General features: G+C 47.5%; 2 protein-coding genes across 2 annotated transcripts in view; one reads left to right on the top strand and one right to left on the bottom strand.

Annotated features, from left to right (window-relative positions):
- Positions 1–261: 261 nt before the first annotated feature.
- On the top strand, positions 262–951 carry LOC120678140. The gene has a single exon (XM_039959295.1). It carries the CDS (start codon positions 262–264, stop codon positions 949–951), a length of 690 nt encoding a protein of 229 aa, XP_039815229.1.
- A 5052-nt stretch (positions 952–6003) lies between these two features.
- Positions 6004–20979, bottom strand: part of LOC120678139 (uncharacterized protein C6orf132 homolog) — a 32096-nt gene continuing 17120 nt past the window's right edge. Inside the window, exon 6 of the mRNA XM_039959294.1 lies at positions 6004–6148. Coding sequence (XP_039815228.1) covers positions 6004–6148 — 145 coding nt within the window. The remainder of the gene's footprint in view (positions 6149–20979) is intronic.

Below are 20979 nucleotides of genomic sequence, written 5' to 3'. Positions count from 1 at the left end.
CAGTAGATTGACTGGGCGTCCAAGATTGTTGAAGTGATGAGGGATCAGTTTGGTTTGAAGCCAAAGCAGTAGAATCTGATGTACAGAACTCCATATCCAGCTGCGTATGATCAACTGCCATTGCCCCACAAGTACAAGCTTCTAGATTTCACCAAGTTTTCTGGACAAAGGGAAGTCTCCATAGTAGAACACATGAACAGATTCATCATATAGTGTGGAGAAGCAGTGTAGAATGATGCATTGAAAGTGCGTTTATTCTCCATGTCTCTCTCTGGATCGGCCTTTACATGGCTCACGACGTTGCCAGCCAACTCCATAATATTCTCGGCCGATCTAGAGAAGCAGTTCCACCAGTTCTTCTACTCTGGTATAGAAGATATGAAGCTAACTGATTTGACCAATTTGAGACAAAGGAATAATGAATCGGTCGCTGCCTTCATTCGGAGGTTCAGAGATGTCAAGAACCGGTGCTTCAGTCTGGTTCTGTCTGATCAGCAGCTTGCAGAAGTTGCTTTTCAAGGACTCTTGCTGCACATCAAGGAGAAGTATGCATCTCAAGAGTTCTACAGCATCAGTCAGATGGCTCATAGGATGACGAGGGAGGTTAAACCGTATGAGCAGAAGAGAAGCAACTTTCAGAAGAAAGTTAATTTTGCTGACTACTCAGATGCCTCCGATTCAGATGATGACCAGATGGTGGGATCAGCTGAGTGGGTTCAGAACAACAAAGAGCCCATCTCATGTCTATTTGGTAACAAAGAACCCGAGAAGTATGGGTTTGATATTACTAAGGCTGACAAGATCTTCGATCTGTTGTTGTTAGAGGGACAGATTAAGCTGAAACCATATCACAAGATCCCGACAGATCAGGAGTTGAAGAACATCAAGTACTATAAGTGGCATAATGCAATATCTCATGACACAAATGAGTGCAAAGTATTCCGTCAGTAGATACAGTCGGCTATAGAACAGGGTAGGCTGAAGTTTGAGACACCCAAAAAGCCGATGAAGATTGATGGACACCCTTTCCTTGCTAACATGGTAGACGTTGGAGGGAAGAGAAATGCACTGCAGACAAAGGTGCTCACATCACAATCGGCTAAGGAATCTGGAGTTGTTGATCCTAAAGCTCAGATAACGGCCGATGAAGCAAAGGGTAAGGAGCCGCAACAGAAAGAAGAATCTGCAGCACTAAAGCTCGGATGCTTCTGAACAAGTTCCAGCGTGATCAAGAGACGACAGTACAGAGAGGAAGCTACGCGACATCACGAGGGACACTGGAGATGTCCTTTCTTTTTGTACTGTTGGGAGGAGGGCTTGACTCTGCCGACAGTGGATAACTGTCCGGAGTGCAACGGCTTCTACCGTGAAGACCGATCATACAAGAAGCCACATTTCGACCAGAGGCTTCGTGGGCTGATCATTAGAGGAAGGAGTGATGATAGACGCATTCCTGTACATGATCGGCTGGGGGGCAGGGTTTCAGTGCATGATCGGTTGGGGGCAGGACCATGCTACGTGATCCTGTAGGACGAAAGATTTCTGATGGTGACCGAGTTGAGCAGACTGCTAATAATTGGATTTCAGATGAGTACCCACATTGCAGGAATCCAGGGAGAGAGCCTGTTCATGATAATGTTGATCGGCCTCCGTGGTGTCCAGCGGGTTTGACCAGATCGCAGAAGAGGCGAGTTCATAGGCTGTGTCAGACAGAGGCACTGGAAGAAGAGAGAAAAGAGCCTCCTAGGAGGGGAGTCAGGTCACAGGTTTGGCGTGTCAAGCCAAGGGCTGATGATAAGCAACAATCAAGATCATCGGCTGCGCCTGTTAACATGGTTACTTTTATTCCACCGATCCAAGCAGTCGGTTTCCCAAACCATTCCTAATGGATGAGTTCCTGGATGATGAAGGGAAACTGGGGCATGGATTTACGTCGGCCGATGCTTTAGAAGAGGTAGATATTGGAGATGGAGATAGACCAAGGCCGTCGTTTATTAGTGCCAAGTTAGATCCTGAGTATAAACGAGAATTGGTAAAGCTGTTAAATGAATATAAAGATTGTTTTGCTTGGGAATATTATGAGATGCCGGGTTTGGATCGATCTATTGTTGAGCATCAGTTACCTATTAAACCTAGATATCGACCACATCAGCAGGGTTCAAGACGGTGCAACCCTAAGATTTTACCAGATATAAAGGCCGAAATTACAAAGTTAAAAGAAGCAAAGTTCATCAGGCAATGCAGATATGCTGAATGGATATCTAATGTGGTCCCTGTGTACAAGAAGAATGGAAAGCTACGTGTGTGCATTGACTTCAGGGATCTCAACAAAGCTACGCCGATGGATGGTTACCCAATGCCAGTTGCCGATATGTTGGTAGATGCTGCTGCAGGACACAAGGTGATCAGTTTCATGGATGGGAATGCTGGATATAATCAGATATTCATGGCTGAGGAAGATATTCATAAAACTGCATTCAGATGTCTAGGGCATGTTGGTTTGTTCGAGTGGATTGTCATGACCTTTGGTTTGAAAAATGCTGGAGCAACATACCAGAGGGCCATGAATTATATCTTCCATGAGATTATCGGCAAGATTGTAGAAATTTACATTGATGATGTGGTGGTGAACTCCAAGGGGTACCAAGAATATTTGGCCGACCTACGCAAAGCTTTGGAATGTACTAGAAAACATGGGTTGAAGATGAATCCTAACAAATGTGCATTTGGTGTGTCGGCCGGAAGTTCCTTGGATTTATGATTCATGAAAGAGGAATTGAAATTATTCAGAAGACCATTACAGCCATTAACAAGGTAGTGGCTCCAGAAACAAAAGTTGAACTTCAATCATTGATCGGCAAGATTAATTTTATTCAGAGATTTATTGCTAATCTGTCCGGTAAAATTTGCCGTTCAGTTCTTTGTTGAAGATGAAGGCCGATCCGAAATTTGTGTGGAGAGAAGCACAACAAAGGGCATTGGATAAAATCAAATAGTATCTAACATCGCCTCCTGTGTTGGTTCCGCCACAAAAGCACAAGCCGTTTAAATTATATTTATCGGCTGATGAACTTGCTATCGGATCGGCCCTTATTCAAGAGTTCGAGGGAAAAGAACGTGTGATATATTTCATCAGTAGAAGACTCTTGGATGCTAAAACCAGGTATTCTCCTGTTGAAAGGTTGTGTCTTTGCTTATACTTTTCTTGTACCAAGCTTTGGCATTATCTGTTATCGGCTGAGTGTGTTGTGGTGAGCAAAGATGATGTTATTAAATACATGCTCTCATTGCCGATTTTGAATGGAAGAATAGAGAAATGAATTCTGGCCTTATCAGAGTTTGATCTGAGATATGAATTGGCTAAAGCAGTTAAGGGGCAAGTTATGGCCGATTTTGTTGTTCAGTATTGTGGGCCAGAGTTAGGAGTTGTTGATCTAGCTCCGTGGATATTGTTCTTTGATGGTTCATCATGTGGAGTTGGGTCTGGTATTGGCATTGTCTTGGTGTCGCCTCGGGGGCAAACATTTGAGTTATCTTTTCCAATAGAAGCCACGGCTACCAACAATCAGGCTGAATACCAAGCTTTGCTCAAGGGAATTCGGCTGTTACAAGAAATTGGAGCCAATACAGTAGAGATATTTGGGTATTCCATATTGGTGGTCAATCAATTGATCGGCATTTACGAGTGCAAGGATGATATTCTACGGGTTTATCATGAAGACTGTTGCCGATTGCTGAAAAAATTTAAAAATGTGACCATAGAACATGTACCCAAGCTTTATAATGGTGATGCCAATCGGCTGGCGCAGCATGCTTCTGGTTATCGGCCAATAGAAGGTATGATGACTCTGGAGTTACTCGCTCATGATTGGAGAAAAGAGATCGTGGATTATTTAGAAGATCCCTCTAAGAGAGTGAGCCGAAGGATCAGGTTTCAAGCGACTAAATATGTATTGCTTGAAGGAGAATTGTATTACCGGACGATTGATGGAGTTTTGCTTAGATGCCTTGACAAAGAAGAAGCCAAGGTCTTAATGGGAGAAATACATGAAGGTGTCTGTGGTTCACATCAATCGGCATACAAGATGAAGTGGATGATCAGGAGAAACGGATATTTTTGGCCAACCATGTTAGAAGATTACTTCACTTATGATAAGGGTTGTCAAGGGTGTCAGAAATTTGGTAATGTGCAGAGAGCACCGGCATCGGCTATGAATCCCATTATTAAGCCGTGGCCATTTAGAGGATGGAGAATTGATTTAATTGGACAGATTTATCCACCACCCAGCAAGAATCATAAGTTCATACTAGTGGGAATAGATTATTTCACCAAGTGGGTCGAAGTAATTCCTCTGAAGACCGTGACATCCAAAGAGATGTTTGAGTTCGTAAAGGAACATATTGTTTATCGGTTTGGTACTCCACAGACTATTACAACCGATCAAGGCAGTATGTTTATCTCAGAGGAGTTTGGAGAATTTGCTGCGAGTATGGGAATTAAATTGTCGAATTCTTCTCCATATTATGCTCAAACCAATGGTCAAGCAGAAGCTTCCAATAAAGGGATCATTAAGTTGATTAAGAGAAGGATTGAAGAACAGCCAAAGAAGTGGCATACGACTCTTAATGAAGCTTTGTGGGGTTACAGGATGTCTTGTCATGGAGCTACTAAAGTATCCCCGTATTAGCTAGTGTATGGGCACGAGGCTGTACTTCCTTGGGAAACTCGGCTTGGTTCTAGACGGGTTATGTTTCAGGATCAGTTGACAGCTAAGGATTATACTGCGCTAATGAAAGATGAGTTGGAGGATTTGGCTGGGCATCGGCTGAGCGCTCTCATCAATATTGAAGCCAATAAAGCTAGAGTAGGCCGATGGTATGATAAGAAAGTCAAGGCCAAATCTTTTGACCAAGGTGATTTGGTATGGAAACTGGTCTTGCCGATAGGAACTAAAGATCCCAAGTTCGGCAAGTGGTCTCCGACGTGGGAAGGGCCATATAAGATCAGCAGATGTGTTCCTGGAAACGCGTACATTCTGGAGACGCTGGAAGGAGAAGAGTTTTTCAGTGCATTTAATGGCAAATATCTAAAGAGATACTATCCAAGTGTGTGGGTAGATGCATAGCCGATTGCACTAAGGATAGGTTGGTTTCAAATATAGCCGATACAGAAGAGTATCGCCTTTAGCATAAAAAATAAAAGGAGGCTTGATCGTAGTAAAACACGTTCAAGTACTTTCATGGCCGATACGACATGCATCGCCCTTAGATCAAAAATGCAATACGAACAAATGAATTTGAGATTCGAGTTTGATTCAAGTTTTGTGTTGTGGTTTTCTTTGGAGATTTCAGAGTTCTTTATGGATGGTCTGTCAATTTCAGATCATAAAGGTCTATTGGTTTATTCAGTGTGACAATCACGGATTGCAGTATGAAAATTTAAAGGGGAATCGAAACAAGATCGAAGCAAAAGGCGAAAGGGGAGGAGGCCCGTCCATTGAGGCCCGTCCATTGATTATATTTACAAAAATCAAGATAGGCTGTTACATAGAACAACCTAATCTGACTCATCTCCGAAGAGATTGCTAACAACCCCATCCAAGCTAATGTTGCCAACGACGGCATCAGCAGGGAAGTAGAGGTCGTCGACAAGCTCCTCGAAGGCCTCCCGCACCGCGCCCCAATCGGGGAAGACCGGCTCCCACTGCTGCAAGTCCGCCCCGGACATGGTGGAGATCACGGCGATGGCCCTGGCGACGCCCTCGTGAGCTCCGTGGCGGGCGACCTCCTTGACTCAGGCCGAGATGTTCTGCAGGCGCGTGGCAACGGTGCTCCCTCGCGCATTTACCGAGTCGATGGCAACTCGGGAAGCGTCCAGAAGGGTATGGACCTGCGACTCCAGGTCTGGAAGAAGAAGAGGTCAGAGCAAGAAATCAAAGATGTTCGTGAGGGAAAACATAGCCAGAAGGACTTACTGGCGACTTTGGTGTCGGCGTTGGAGAGCTAGCTGTGGATGACGACTTGGTCCATCTGCGCCCGATCGAGCTCGTGGCGGGCCTCATCCCATTGACGGAGGAGATCGCGGATGAGCCTCTGGGTGCCCTCGTCCAGGGCCTGAAAGTAGGCGAGGAGCTCGGCGTCGGCGTCCCTGCAGAAATCAAAAACTAGTCAGATGCAGATCTGGGATGCAGCATTGGTGGAGAAGAGAAGCATCTTACCCGAGACGGGGACGGAGTGGCGGAGGAGCGCCAGAGGAACCCTCACCGGCACGCTTGTTGCTCGCCATCTGCTTGGAGGAAGAAAGGAAGACTGGGGTTTTTTTGGGCTGAGAAGGAAGAAAGCAAAGGAGGCTACGACCGATGGAGAAGTTACAGTGCCGATGGGGTTATTTATAGCCCAAGGGGAAGAAGATGAATCAGTTGCGGTGCGCCGGTATGGCTTTTACCCCTGGATTTAATTAAAGAGCGTATGGGTAAAAAGACAGAAGATGAATCGGCAGATTCCCGTTGTGTGGATAGAGAGGTGAAAGGAGAAGGGCAAAGAAGAGATTTTTGTTTGCCACCTGCACGGGAAGCGAGTTGGCAGTAATGAGAAGACCATTAGGCAGCGTAATCATGAGAAAAATTAATTTCAAAGTAAAAAGGGCATTTTACTCCGAAATTGGGGGGGCATGCGTTGACACCAAATTTTGACACGTGTCAAGGAGGAGTGTTGCAAAGGAGAAAAGGTTCTGTATAGTACGATCGGTGGACTTGGAAGGGTGATCGTGCATCACCATTGAAAATCTTGTTGACCGAGGAAGGGGAGATTGACCAGATATTTTGGCCTCGGTTCGGCAAGAGTTATCTTGTTTTAGAATTATTTTTGTTTTATAGAATAGAATCGTGCTTTGCCATAATCGGCTAGAATTGTGTTAGCATAGGGTATAAATATGAACCCCCCGGCTATTATAAAGATTGATACACATCCAACAAACACAAATTTACTCTACTTGCACTTTACTTTTCCGTCGGGGACTTCGCCATCTTTTTTCTTTTTCCGCGAGTTCTTTCAAGCTGATCAAGGATGCCTCACATTCAAGCAACTTGGTTTGCTGGTGAGTCTTTGTTTACCGAGTAAATCTGAGCTTTAGCTTTCGGATGCATCGCTGTGGCTTCGTTCAAATCTATTCAAAATTTACTGAATTTATCTAAGCTTTGATCTCGGGCACATTGTTGTTTTCTCATTTAGATCTATTCACAAACTACCCGGCTTAGAGATCTGTTTAATCGGCTGTAAGCTCCTTATTTATCACGATAAACTTTGTAAAGCTGATTAGATCGGTTACGAGCTTAGCTTTGTCCAGATCCATACATTCGTGGGTTTGTACATTGTTACTTGGCACGTGTCGGCTTGAGATCTTGCCGTCTAGTTGCATACCAGTACCGGCAGCTCATTGCCGATTCCTTGTAGATTGTCTTTATTAACACGCTTTCTATACTCGATCTGCTGTCGTTTTCTGTATCGGCAGGGTCTTGCCGATACGCCGCGTGAGAGTGATTCGGAAATCCAGTCGATACACTCTTGAATTTGACTAGTTGTTGTTTCCTTGTCAATTTACAGGTCAAATTGACTGGCACGCCTTGGTTTGAATCAAGTGCAGTCCGAGCTTGGCGTATGGGGCTGTCGGGCTTGGTGTGTGATCGTTTCGCGTCAACAAGGCCGAGTATGAAGCACTACTGCACAGGCTATGCCTGTCAGTCTCCCTTGGTATCAAACGACTACTCATAAATGACTATTCCAAGCTAATTGTACAACAAGTCAACAAGGATTTAGATTGCAACAAGACATAATGGACAAATATGTCATTGGGGTCTGCAAACTTGTCAGATCCGGGGCAGCGGGACTGTTTGTAGGCATATAATGTTTTAAAATAAGGGATAGCTTATGGATGTACCTTATATCTTTTGTAACTACCCGAATAGGCGTAGAACTAGTTGCAGTACAAAGAAAACTACCCGATTGTATTATAGTAGGACTCTAACTGTACTCGGCTAGGACTTTCCATGTAACCCTATCCCCCCGGATATATAAGGGCGGGCATTGACCCCCTCCGAACAATCATCAACACCTAAGGCAATACAAACAACCACATAGGACGTAGGGTATTACGCAACTCGCAGCCCGAACCTATCTAAATCTTTGTATTCCTTGCACCATCGAGTCGATCCCCACCTACAAACCTTTCTGCTAAGGGTATCCCTGAGCAGGCTTTGCGGTAAACACCGACAGCTGGCGCGCCAGGTAGGGGATTCGGCGAGTTCATCAGCGAATTCGATGGCCGGATCAAGCGACGCCAACAATGTGCCAGAGAGCACAACCCTCGTTTTCGGTTCCTAACCATGCACGGCTAACGGATCGGGAGGCTTCTCCAGCCACCTTGTCACGCCCGAATTGCCTAAACCAAAAACCACCATTCATCTCGCCGACATCTGCAGGACATCATATCTTGACGAAAAAAGAGTTCTACCTGAACTCGGTTCGGGTAAATTAGAAAACACATCGACTCCAACTCGATCCTTTGAGTTAGCTGAGTCCGACACAAATTCTGATACCGAAAAAACTCACTTTTCCGAAACCCTCGGAAAATACTTGACTCATCTCAAGACAATCAAACACCCCAAGATCAACAACTTAGAACTACTCGGTGGAGTAGGTCAAGTTTCATGATCAATCGAGGGCTGCATCAAACTTGCAGAAGCTGCTCTGGGCTCATCTACATCACAACAGAACCCAGAAGTGTTGAACCCGCCATAGAAAAGGTCGAGTGATATACTCTCAGGGATCGATCGAGTGGATTCCAAGGTTGCCGACTGCATTAAGATAGCTGAAAGCACCCTGCAAAATAAGGAGCAGAAATCGAGAGGAGGAATCTACGGGGGATCTGGTGAGACAAACCCCCGGCTTGTTCGGATGGGACCGTCTATCTCCAGGATACCTCAGAGCCCTTCACCGAAACCTGCTCACATTCGGACTCCTGAACCAGTTGAGTCCTTGTTCAATCAGGACTTTGATCAATTCATGAACAGTCTCGACAACTTTGAACCATTCGATGATCTTGAAGACTGGTCTGACAACGTCGACTTGTTCATGGACACTATGGCCAATCCACCCGAACATGCTGACGAACTTTGGGAACTGGCCAAGCTTAGGAAGGGAAAAGCCAAAGCTCCGGAACAATCAGCAAGTCGATCTTCGATAAACCCTGGATTAAAGAACCAGAAGGGCTGACTCCCACTCAATCATGGCTACATTGGATGAACGATAACGCCCTTCGCGTAGAGATGGGCATCCCGCTTCTCGCTCACCCAAAGCACATATACTCTAAAATCGATGGACTAACCGATTCCGAATCCGAGTACTCTTCCAACTCGGAGGACGAGTTGGATGACCTAATCCAGTACAGCAAGCAAGTCGAGTCCAACTCGACTAAGAACTCCAAGTCCGATCAGGACACCCTCCCTAACTTGGTCATATATGCAACACCGCAAGGACGGACAGTGCACCTAAGGAAGACACAAGATCCCAATACTTCTGGCTCACAGCCAACGGATCTGCCCTTCCAGTAGAGCACCCCTCTAGACCTGCCCTCAAGCAAACAAGACCAAAAGATTCAAGATCTTTGCCGTGAAATCCTCATGGTTCGCACCTCCGAAGTTCAGGAACCTGAGGGTGATTCCACTTAGCGTCTCAACCTCAACGACTACAACTCTGATGATTTCGACGAGTATCTTTCCGACAACATGGAAACTATTCCTCCCACGATCACAGAAGTTCAAGCTACTACCAAGCAAGATACGCCTGCACCTCCTCCAGCAGTGACAGTCACTGTGCAATTGGAAGAGCAACAACCAGCAGAAGATCATTACGAGCGACGTCGCCTGCTTAACCAGAAAAGGGCATTTAGGTGCCAGTGCCTTGCCAACAGCCAGCAGGAACAGCAGGGCGACAACTACGACTACACCAACTGCGACCTCCGCAACGTGATCAACGTTGGTCGCGATGCTCGCAACATCATCATCTCAAGGAAAAAGGAACGCGAGGAGATAGAGGCTTACAACCCTTCTTCCAACTACCGCATCCCACCAAATGCTTCCGCATCCTTCAAGAAGCACAAGTCGGCAACCATCAGTACCCGTCCTCAGGGTAAACCGCGCACCTTGCACCAAGGAGAATCGTCTCAGGGCGGAAATAGGATCAATAAAGCACTGCTACGCAAGTGCTTCATCCACCCAAAGAGCTCTCACACGATCTTTCAGTGCGACTCACTCCGCCAGGCCCTTGGGGCACCACTGTAACACCCCTGTGTTAATCGTCTCGCTAAGCATGAGTTAACTCGCTAATCGTGGACTCAAATTCGTCGTTAACGCTAATCGCGTTCGCTTAGCAAACATCTAGTTAGCAGTGTTCGATCTCGTTTTTGTCCTGGTTCCGAGCTCCAAATCAACTTTCGCCCAAAACGAAAGTTGTAGATTTTCTTTTCCTCTACAACTTTTGTTTTGGCCAAATTTCATGTTCCCATATGAAATTTGAAGTTTCAACTGTTCAAATTCGAGCCAAAATCATTAAACGAAGAAACAGTGCAGCTCCAGTGCTCAGCACTGTGCACGCCCGCGCCCATACCGGCGACTGAACGCCGGCGAGCGCGTCCACGTGTCGGCAATCGCGCCCGGCGCCGCTCTTCTCCTCTCGCGGACGACCTCGAAGCTTCTGGTGCCGTCCCCATCCTCCTTTCTCCTCCTCAGTGCACGACGAGCCAAGCTCGAGCGAGCAGCACCGAGCAACCGCCGCCGCTCGTCACACCGGCAAGTCCTCGCCGCCGCAACTCGATTCGTCGTGCTCCGAACCACTACACCTCGCCCCGAAGCTCGTCCATCCCTCCACGAGCGCGGCCGTGCCCTACCTCGGCCGAATCGGCCTAGCACCGAGCTCAGACCGCCGCTCGCCATCGTCGTTTCCGCCGAGCTCCGCCCCTCCTCGTCGAGCTCCCTCTCCGAGGTCTCCTCCGCCCAAAATCGATCCACGGTGAGCTCAATCGCGGCCTCCTCCTACTCCCTGACCTATTCCCCACCCGAATCGGCGCCGCCGCCGTCGAATCGCAGCCGCGCCGTCGCGAACGCGCCGCTCGTCGCGCGCACACGCCGCCGGACCTCCCTGGGCGCCGCCCCTCGCCGCTGACGCGCGCCCTAGGGCCGCCTGGCCTCATTGGAGCTTGCTCCGTCCCACCCCGCGGCCGCCGCAAGCCGCCGCCGCCGGAACGCCGTGTGTCGCCGCCGCCTTGGCCGTGCGCCGCCGCTCGCCGTCGTGGAGCCCCTCTGCGCCTCCCCGCGAGCCACCGCCGCGCGCCAGGGAGCCGCCCGGCCTCCCTGAGCCCGCACCGCCCCGTCCGCCGCCGGTTGACCCCGCCGCCGGCGGGGAACCGCCGCGCCGCGCCGCCCCTGCCTCGGCGCCGCCGCAGGCCGCTGCGCGCCCGCGCCCTGCCCTCTGCGCCCCACGCGCGCCCTACCCACCGCCCTGCCCTGGCCGTGGGCAGGCTAGGCCGCGCCGCCGGCGTGCCGCGGCCGGCTCAGGCCGCCGCCGCCGCCCTGTTGGCCGCCGAGCCGGCCCAGTGCCGTGGCGCGCGGCACGGGCGAAGCAGGGGAAGGGGGCACCTGGAGCTGGGCCTGGGCTCCCTTACAAGTGGGGCCCGGCTGTCAGCGCCCCCCCCCCCTTTTATCTTTTATGTTTTTCTTTCAATTATTTCGGCTGGTAATTCATAATTGTGTAGAAATTCACATAAAAATGCGAAAAATGCCAAATAAATTTTGTTAGGTTTCTAAAATCACAAGCTTCTGAGGAAAAATACTTGTGCATGTGAAATACCACTTTTGCTCTGCTGAAAAATTCAGTTTGCGTTTAAGGTGGTTTATTTTGTACCACTTTTTCTGTTACTCTAAAAATTATGAAAAATTCGTAGTGGCTTACTCTTTTCATGTGTAATCCACTGTAAAAGTTTCGTGGCCTGTTGCTATGCGCTTTTGGGTAGATCTATTTATACTTCACTGGCTTGCTAGGGTTAGTTATTTTGTTTCGTGCATGCAAAGCAAACTCCTGTTAATCCATGCTAACTTAGGTCGTTTTAGTAGTTGTTTTCGTTGGAAACACTTCAGGCTAAAACGAATTGATTTTCTGAACCGCTTTGCTTTGTCATTTTGAATTGCATTCAATCGTAAGCACACATGCGTTGCACCGTATCCTAATTGTTGCATGACATATTTTATTCGTGTAGACGCCACGAACGAAGCTGTCCACGAGCTGATCGTTGAGCCGGTCCAGGAGCCACGAGCAGAGGAGCAGCAGCAGGTCGCCGTTGAGCACGCTCCAGCAGACCTAGTTAACCCCGCTGACCTGCAAGGCAAGCCCCGGAGCATAACCATAATTTAAAGTATTCATTGTTTATTTAAGTATTGTGCATTTATGTTCTAGGAGTTGAATGGAACCATAGTATGCATGTTTTCCCTAGGTACCGTGGGCCTATACTAGTATGCAGGTGTCGATAGAAATGCTTTGCTAAATAGGATTTCGGTAGAAGTCGAGTGATTGCTGTCACTCGCGAGTTTAGGATCTTGATCCCTTAGCTTTGGCTTGAAATGAATTGCTGAGTAAAGAGAAATAGAGACCGGGCGGAAATGAGTTGGTTTTGGTATGGAATGGATGGAAAGTTAGCTCCGCCTGTGTCGATTGAGGACCGTTCCGTTGTTGGCAGTGCTGATCGAGGATTGAACAGTACTAACCACATACCGGAAGTAGGAGGTAGTCGAAACCGGTAAGCTGTGTACCACCTTACAGCGGTAATTTGAATTCCGCCATGCTACGCTGGGCGTGGGAGTTGGCGGGTGTTGGATAGGATGCCGCCTCCGGGTTCTCCGGGAGTTCACTGCGAGGGGCCCATCACCTGGGTTTTAGCAGGCGTAGTTCAGATGCCGTGGTAATGTGGAAACAGTTGACGCGAGTGGCCCGACGGGGCTTGCATGTGTCGTGTGAGTTAGGTCCACCTTGCAAGGTTAAATCGGATCGATTCGCCGTGACTCGCGGTTATGAGAGCCTTGATCTCTTTATCACATCGTAGTAAGAAGTGAAATAAGTCTTGAAAGGTAGCGATGGAATGTGTATCTGTTGTTCTAAAAGATAATCTGTTCCACCATGTGTGTTTTAGATGAATAGGCGAACTTAGTAATACTTGGTATACTAAACGGAGCTAAAATACTGAAAGTAAGGATTCACTTTTAGCAGCCTTTCAGCAAAAGAACTCCAGAGCCAAAAAGCCTTGCATGTCTAGGTAATGGGCTAAGTATACCCAAGGTCGGGTAAGCCTTGCTGAGTATTAGTATACTCAGGGTTGTTGTTGTAACCCTTCTGAGCAGGTTGTGTCCCTGCGGACTTCGAGGAGATCTGTGCGTCCTGGAGTGGACAGCCACTTCCTCCAGGTTGGACCGTCTAGTGGGCCCCGTCTTCCCCGTGAAGATTGGGCAGGTTGGCATCACATCGGTGGGCAGGATGTGGAGCTCACCTTTTATCGTCGTCGTAGCTATCGTATTGTATTTCGAACTCAGTTTTAAACTTCCGCTGTGCGTTTGAACTCTGTTGTTTGTATTTAAACCTTTTATGTAAAACCTGTGTTGTAAATTAATTTGAAGATTTCTGTATGCTGGTAACACCTGTGCTCGTCTTCGTACGGGTCTAAGTGCAATTGTGATCCTGGAGTACAGTAGTTTAATCGGGATTTTACCCGACAGCCTGTCAGGTTACACCGTTTTAAGTGCACAGTAACTTGATTAAGTATTAAGATGATGGTTAGTGCATTTAAGCCGGTTTAATTTGGACGGTGCTGCTACAGCTGGCATCAGAGCTCTAAATTGCACTGGGGTGACTACCTTGCAACGATTTCGGGTTTTCGAAAAGTTGACGCTAGATGCGCTAAGGAATAGAATAGATAGTTCGTATGCCCTAATTATGTTTTATATAAGTTAGGTGGCAACTAAGTATCTATTTTATTCCAGCACTTCCAGCTTTTCCTTTTTGTTAAACCTTATTTCGGTAACGACGCACCTACGCTGAGGTAAGCAAGGTAAGCATTCTGGTAGTCCTTAGAATAGCCCACGTGTTTCATACGTGCGCGGGTCCCGTATGTTGAGCATACGAGGAGGTGATAAGGCTCGATTCAAACGAGCCTGTCGCTATCTGCCGCCTGATATGGAGTGCGGATTTCACGCCGTGTGATTGTGATCACGGCCATTTCGTAAGGCAATGTTACGAGATGTAAACCTGTCATGCGGTTGGCCATGACCGTGACCCTTGGGACACGTCTACCCTTGGATGTCCCGTAAGGCGAGTGTACGGGAAGTGAATACGTTGTTGTGACGTATGCAGCGCTGCCCATTCAGCGTCGAACGTCTGGGTGCCATCTCTATAGTGGATGGTAATGTATGTGTGAATATGTGGGAAACTGCATATGCGTTACCCGTGTGGCGTAGGACACATGGGGGCCGTTCGTGTGTGCTGGCACGAAGGGTCCAGAAATGGATATTATATTTGTCTCTGTGTTCTTCTGCAGGAAACTAACCACGTAAGAGCGTTATAAAATCCTTGATCGTAGGAACGACTAGTCTATATATAGGGAGAGTACGTAATTGTGCCACCGATTGTTCTCGTATACCATATTTTGGTACTTGTTTGGGTGAGAAACGCTAGAACGTGGCATGCACCTTTCATTCCTGAGTTGTTGTTTGTTTTGTCGCTTTTGGTTACGCTTCGCAAAAATTTATTTGGATCACCATGTTTTTACTATGTGTTCTTAAAAATTTATTTGTGTTGCGTTGCCAAGTTTAAACCTGTTTCTTTTGAAAACTGTCACTTACGTCAGCGCTAGGTGTGTTCTTACAGATGGCTAGCTTCACGCACGTGATCGTGGACGCTGAGGGTTGGGCGCATTCCAGTGCCCTCCACACCGGCCACTTTCCTCGTCTGCTGTGGCAGATGCTCAGGGCGTTTGACTACACTGAGCCCCCACAGTACTCCGGACACGAGTCTAGTTTGCTGGGCACCGAGCGCTGTCAGATGATCGTGAAGATTCCTGCTTGCCCCGCTCGCTTGGACTGGGACTCGTGGCAGCTCACTGTCTATGGTAGGAAGCTGGCAGACTCCTGGGAGATTGCAGCTAGGAGGGCTATTGAGGAGTTCTCAGAGAAGCATAATGCAGAGGTGATAGATACTCCTTACAGTGTGTTTCCTCTGAGGGATGAGACCACTCAGGCCTATGCAGATCGGGTTAACCGCAACCTGAACATCATGATGCCCGACTACAGCGTCAGGACAGCACTCTCGTTCAGCTACTCCTCAGCCTTGAGCAACATGTATGAGCAGCTTCGTGAGGAAAATGCGATATGCAGGAGCAAGGCTCGAGAGGCTCACCTCCATGAGCAGCACATGATCGGTACTCAGGATAAGATCAAGACCCTGAAGGCCAAGTCTAGAGCAAGGAAGATCAGGATTCAGGAGTTGCAGGAGGAGTTAGAGAACAGGACTCAGATGGTGCAGCACCTTGAGGGGCAGCTTCAGCAGGCCCAGGAGTGGATTGAGGACGCCCAGGCTCAGGTGCAGGCAGCAGCAGAGATGGAGGCTGATGCAGCAGAGGAGGAGCCAGAAGAAGAAGAAGAGGAAGAGGACCCTGAGGAGATCGAGGGAGTGTCTGGAGTCGAGTCGGGACCTGGGACTCCGTGAGGACGTGGATGGATAGTGTTGATTCTCCCCTTGCAGTGTAGCCTTACTGTAGGATAGTTGGGTAGGATGACCAACATAGAGCTTTAGGCTAACCTTGGGTTGAGAATTCTTTTGTGGCTCAGTAGTTCGAGTCATGTAGGATAACCCTCCTAGTGTGGTGTGTAGCCGAGTCGTGTAAGACCCCGTAGTGGTGTGTTGTAGGGTCGTTTGTGAACCCTTCTCCCATGTTAGTTTGTTGCCGTAGCACGGCTTGGGTTGTACTGAACCTTGTTCCAGCTGAAGCAGCGTGGCTGCTTATTGTAAATTTTACTTCCGTGTTGATCTTTTCTATCAGTGTGTGAATTTCAGATTTGAGTTGAGCTTCGACCGTCTTCAAAGCTGAAATTTTTGTTGAGCGATGTTTAGTTTTGCTTACGTTAGAGCTACTCTGGGCGAAACTTGTTGAGTTGATACATTTTCAACCAAAGCAAGTTAGTTTATCTTCCCTTGGTGAACCATATCGCGAGGGAAACGATTCATGCCGTGTGTTCATATTATATATGCACATTCTTTATATTGCATGAATTAGTCCGGATAGCGAAATGGCTAACCAGGGGAATGACTATTTTGCAGATGGGTGATAATCATGACAATGACAATCACGAGGCACTGCCCCAACAACCTCCCTCTTTGGCTCAAGCCGTTGCAGCTCTTATCGCAGACCGCAACGAGCAGACGGAGTTGATAAGGCAACTGGTGCAAGCCCAAGTCAATGCCGGCAGAGGTCGACATGCTCCCCCGCTAGCACCAGCAGAAACTGACTATGTCGGTTTTCTGGCCACCCAGCCACCTCTGTTCCACAAGGCCGATGATCCCCTTGAGGCTGATGCCTGGATTCGCACCATTGAGGATAAGTTCAGCATCCTCAATTGCACAGAGATGGACAAAGCCGCCTTTGCAGCGCAACAGCTGCGAGGACCTGCGAAAATATGGTGGGTCAATCACAAGGCTCTACTTCCCGCTGGTACACATCTCACCTGGGATGAGTTTGTGGCAGCTTTTAAAGCCCACCACATCCCTACAAGCTTGATGAGGAGGAAGATGGCAGAGTTCCTAGCCCTGAAGCAAGGGAACAACACCGTACTCCAATATGCTCAGACCTTTAACCAGCTATCCCAGTATGGTGGTTTTCATGTGGACACTGATGAGAAGAAACAAGATTGCTTCAGAAGGGGACTTAGTACAAAGCTCCAGGACAAACTGGCTCTCACTACTTGCAACAACTTTACTGATCTGGTTAATAAGGCCATCACGCAGGAAGATGCCACGCTGGCACACAAAGCTGACAAGAAGAGAAAGGCACCTGCTGGATCCTCCAGCAATGCACCCCAGAGGTACAAGCTGGTTCAGACAGGGAATCAGCAGGCTTCAAACCGTCCTCCACAGCAGGGCCGTTGGGTCGCTAGGCCACCCCAGCAACAGCAACCGTGGGTACCTCGTTTCCCGACACAGCAGCAGAGGCCGCTAATGCTACCAGCTCCACGCCCCAACAACTACCCCTGTTACAACTGTGGTAACCTAGGGCACTTTGCACGTGACTGCCGTCTGCCACCTCGGCAGAATATCTACAAGACTCCTGCGCTGAGTCAAGGTTCCAGCCAGAAAGATCAGAAAAAGAAGATTGTACCTGCCAAGAGTGGTCGTGTGAACTACACCACTCTGGAGGAAGTCCCGGAGGGCACTCAAGTGATGGCGGGTACGTTCTCCGTTAATCACTGCCCTGTTACTGTGCTATTTGATTCGGGAGCATCTCATAATTTTATCAGTGAAGCATGTGTGGCACGACTTCACTTACAAGTATCATGCCTAGAGAAACCCTACGTTATTCAGACACCTGGCACCCGGTTAAATGCTGGCCAAGTAGTTCGAAATGTTCCCCTTACCTTGGGTGGGAAAAATTTTCCACTCACTCCCATTGTCCTTCCAAGTCAAGGGATAGATATCATACTTGGAATGAATTGGATGAAGAAGCATGGCGTTATCATCAATACCTCTTCTCGTATCCTTCAGTTCAACTCTTCCATGTATGGTTCTATGGAAATTCATCTTTCCCAGCATGCAATTCCAGCCACTGTCATATACCATCTTGAGGGGAAAATCCTAGAAGTCATTCCGGTGGTTTGTGAATACCCCGATGTGTTTCCTGAGGACTTGCCAGGCATGCCTCCCGATCGGGATATTGAGTTTGTCATTGAGTTACAGCCTGGCACAGCCCCCATATCTCGAAGGCCATATAGAATGACTCCCAGTGAGTTAGCTGAATTAAAAATCCAGTTACAAGAGTTGCTGGATAAAGGCTATATCCGACCGAGCACCTCACCTTGGGGTTGCCCGGCTCTGTTCGTAAAGAAGAAAGATCACGGACTGAGGCTATGTGTGGATTATCGACCGCTGAATGCAGTCACCATCAAAAACAAATATCCACTTCCTCGTATTGATATTCTTTTTAATCAACTAGCCGGAGCTAAGGTATTCTCAAAAATAGATCTTCGATCTGGCTATCATCAGATAAAAATCAGACCGGTGGATATACCAAAAACAGCCTTCTCTACTCGTTATGGGTTATACGAGTATTTGGTGATGTCCTTTGGATTAACCAATGCTCCAGCTTATTTCATGTACCTCATGAATTCGGTATTCATGCCGGAGTTAGACAAGTTCGTCGTGGTCTTCATTGATGACATCTTGATCTACTCCAAGAATGAGGAAGAACATGCCCAGCATCTTCATATAGTACTTCAGCGTCTGAGAGAGCACCAGCTTTATGCCAAATTCAGCAAGTGTGACTTCTGGCTGAAGAAAGTACCATTCCTCGGTCACGTCATATCTGCTGAGGGCATCTCGGTGGATCCCAGTAAAGTGCAGGATGTACTCGATTGGGAAGCCCCAACTTCAGTCCCTGAAATTCGCAGTTTCTTGGGTTTAGCTGGGTATTATCGTCGGTTCATCCCAGAATTCTCCAGAATTGCGAAGCCGATGACTGAACTTCTTAAAAAGGGTGTCAAATTCTATTGGAGTAATCAATGTGAGGAAGCTTTCCAGAAATTGAAGACACTTCTCACTTCTGCTCCAATCTTGGCCCAACCAGATACTACAAAACCATTCGATGTGTACTGTGATGCCTCAGGCACAGGACTCGGCTGTGTCTTGATGCAGGAGAACCGAGTGATTGCTTATGCTTCTCGATCACTCAAGAGGCATGAAGAAAATTATCCCACTCATGATCTTGAATTAGCAGCTGTGGTCCATTCACTGAAGATCTGGCGACACTATCTCTTAGGTTCATTGTGCAACATCTATACCGATCACAAGAGTCTCAAATATCTTTTCACTCAAGCTGATTTGAACATGCGTCAAAGAAGATGGCTTGAATTGATTAAAGATTATGAACTCGAAGTGCATTATCATCCTGGCAAGGCGAATGTAGTTGCCAATGCGCTGAGTCGCAAAGCTCACTGTCATTGCATCTCAGCTATACCATTAAGCGAATCTCTTTGCTTTGAAATGGAAAAGCTGAACTTAAGTATTGTACCACATGGCACATTGACTCATCTAGAGCTTACTCCTACTCTTCGCGATCTCATCATAGCGGCACAAAAGCAAGATAAAGGGGTGAAGGAAATTCAGAGAAGACTATCAGAAGGAGACCCTAAAGTGAATTGCTTCCACCAGGATGCTGAGAATGTGTTATGGTTCAAGAACCGATTAGTGGTGCCTAAAAATTTTGAGCTCAGAAAACAGATCCTTGATGAAGCCCATACTTCACGACTATCAATTCATCCGGGTAGCAACAAGATGTACCAAGACCTGAAGCAACGATTTTGGTGGACTCGGATGAAAAGGGAAATAGCCAAGTATGTGTCCGAGTGTGATATCTGTAGAAGAGTTAAGGCTAGTCATCTCAGACCAGCTGGAACTCTCCAGCCCTTGAATATTCCAGAATGGAAATGGGAAGATATAAGTATGGATTTTATCGTCGGCTTACCTCGAACTCAGAAGGGTTATGACTCTATTTGGGTTGTGGTCGACAGGCTAACTAAATCGGCACATTTCCTCCCAGTTAAGACGACGTACTTGACCAAGCAATATGCGGAATTGTACATGGATCGCATACTATGTTTACATGGTGTGCCAAAGACTATCATTTCCGATCGAGGAACTCAGTTCGTTGCTCGTTTTTGGGAGCAATTACATGCTTGCTTGGGAACACATCTTATTCGTAGCTCTGCATATCACCCTCAAACAGACGGCCAAACGGAGAGGATAAATCAAATTTTGGAGGATATGCTTCGTGCATGTGTTTTGACCTATCCACAGAAATGGGATCAATGCTTGCCGTTAGCTGAATTCTCTTATAACAATAGTTATCAAGAGAGCATCAAAATGGCACCATTCGAAGCACTGTATGGTCGTCGATGCCGTACACCTCTCAATTGGTCTGAAACCGGGGAAAGAACAATCTTTGGGCCCGACATGGTTCAAGAGGCCGAAGAACAAGTTCGCCTCATCCAAGCCAACTTAAAGATTGCGCAATCTCGACAGAAGAGCTATGCAGATAAAAGAAGAGATCCACTCGTCTTTAAGGTCGGTGACCACGTCTATCTCAAAGTATCACCTTGGAAAGGTGTGCAAAGGTTTGGAATAAAGGGAAAGCTAGCTCCCCGCTACATCGGTCCATATCCAATTGTGGAACGATGCGGTCCTGTGGCTTATCGGTTGGATCTTCCAGCGAATCTTTCTGCAGTTCATAACATCTTCCATGTATCGCAACTCAGAATGTGCCTTAGAGTTCCGACTGAAGCTGTGGCAAGTGACTCGATTCAATTAGAGTCTGATCTCACCTATCCTGAGCATCCTATCAAGATCATTGATCGCAAGGATCGAGTTACTCGTCGCACAACCAACCGATTCTACAAAGTTCAATGGAGTAATCACTCCGAAGATGAAGCGACTTGGGAGAAGGAGGAATTCCTGAGATCCAAGTATCCAGAGTTTTTAAACGCTCATCCAGGTACTACATCTTCGAACCCTTTCCGCCTATTTAAATAATCTCATGCTTGAATCTCGGGACGAGATTCCTTTAAGGGGGGGAAGGCTGTAACACCCCTGTGTTAATCGTCTCGCTAAGCATGAGTTAACTCG

Source organism: Panicum virgatum, chromosome 6N (genome assembly GCF_016808335.1).
Source record: "Panicum virgatum strain AP13 chromosome 6N, P.virgatum_v5, whole genome shotgun sequence".
NCBI classification, from domain to species: domain Eukaryota; kingdom Viridiplantae; phylum Streptophyta; class Magnoliopsida; order Poales; family Poaceae; genus Panicum; species Panicum virgatum.
The sequence above is the reverse complement of the archived record's forward strand: the minus strand, read 5'-3'. Positions and strand labels throughout refer to the sequence as shown.

Bases quoted from the DNA above. Each gene is read 5' to 3' on its own strand.
- LOC120678140 (XM_039959295.1), top strand. From the start codon at position 262: ATGTCTCTCTCTGGATCGGCCTTTACATGGCTCACGACGTTGCCAGCC.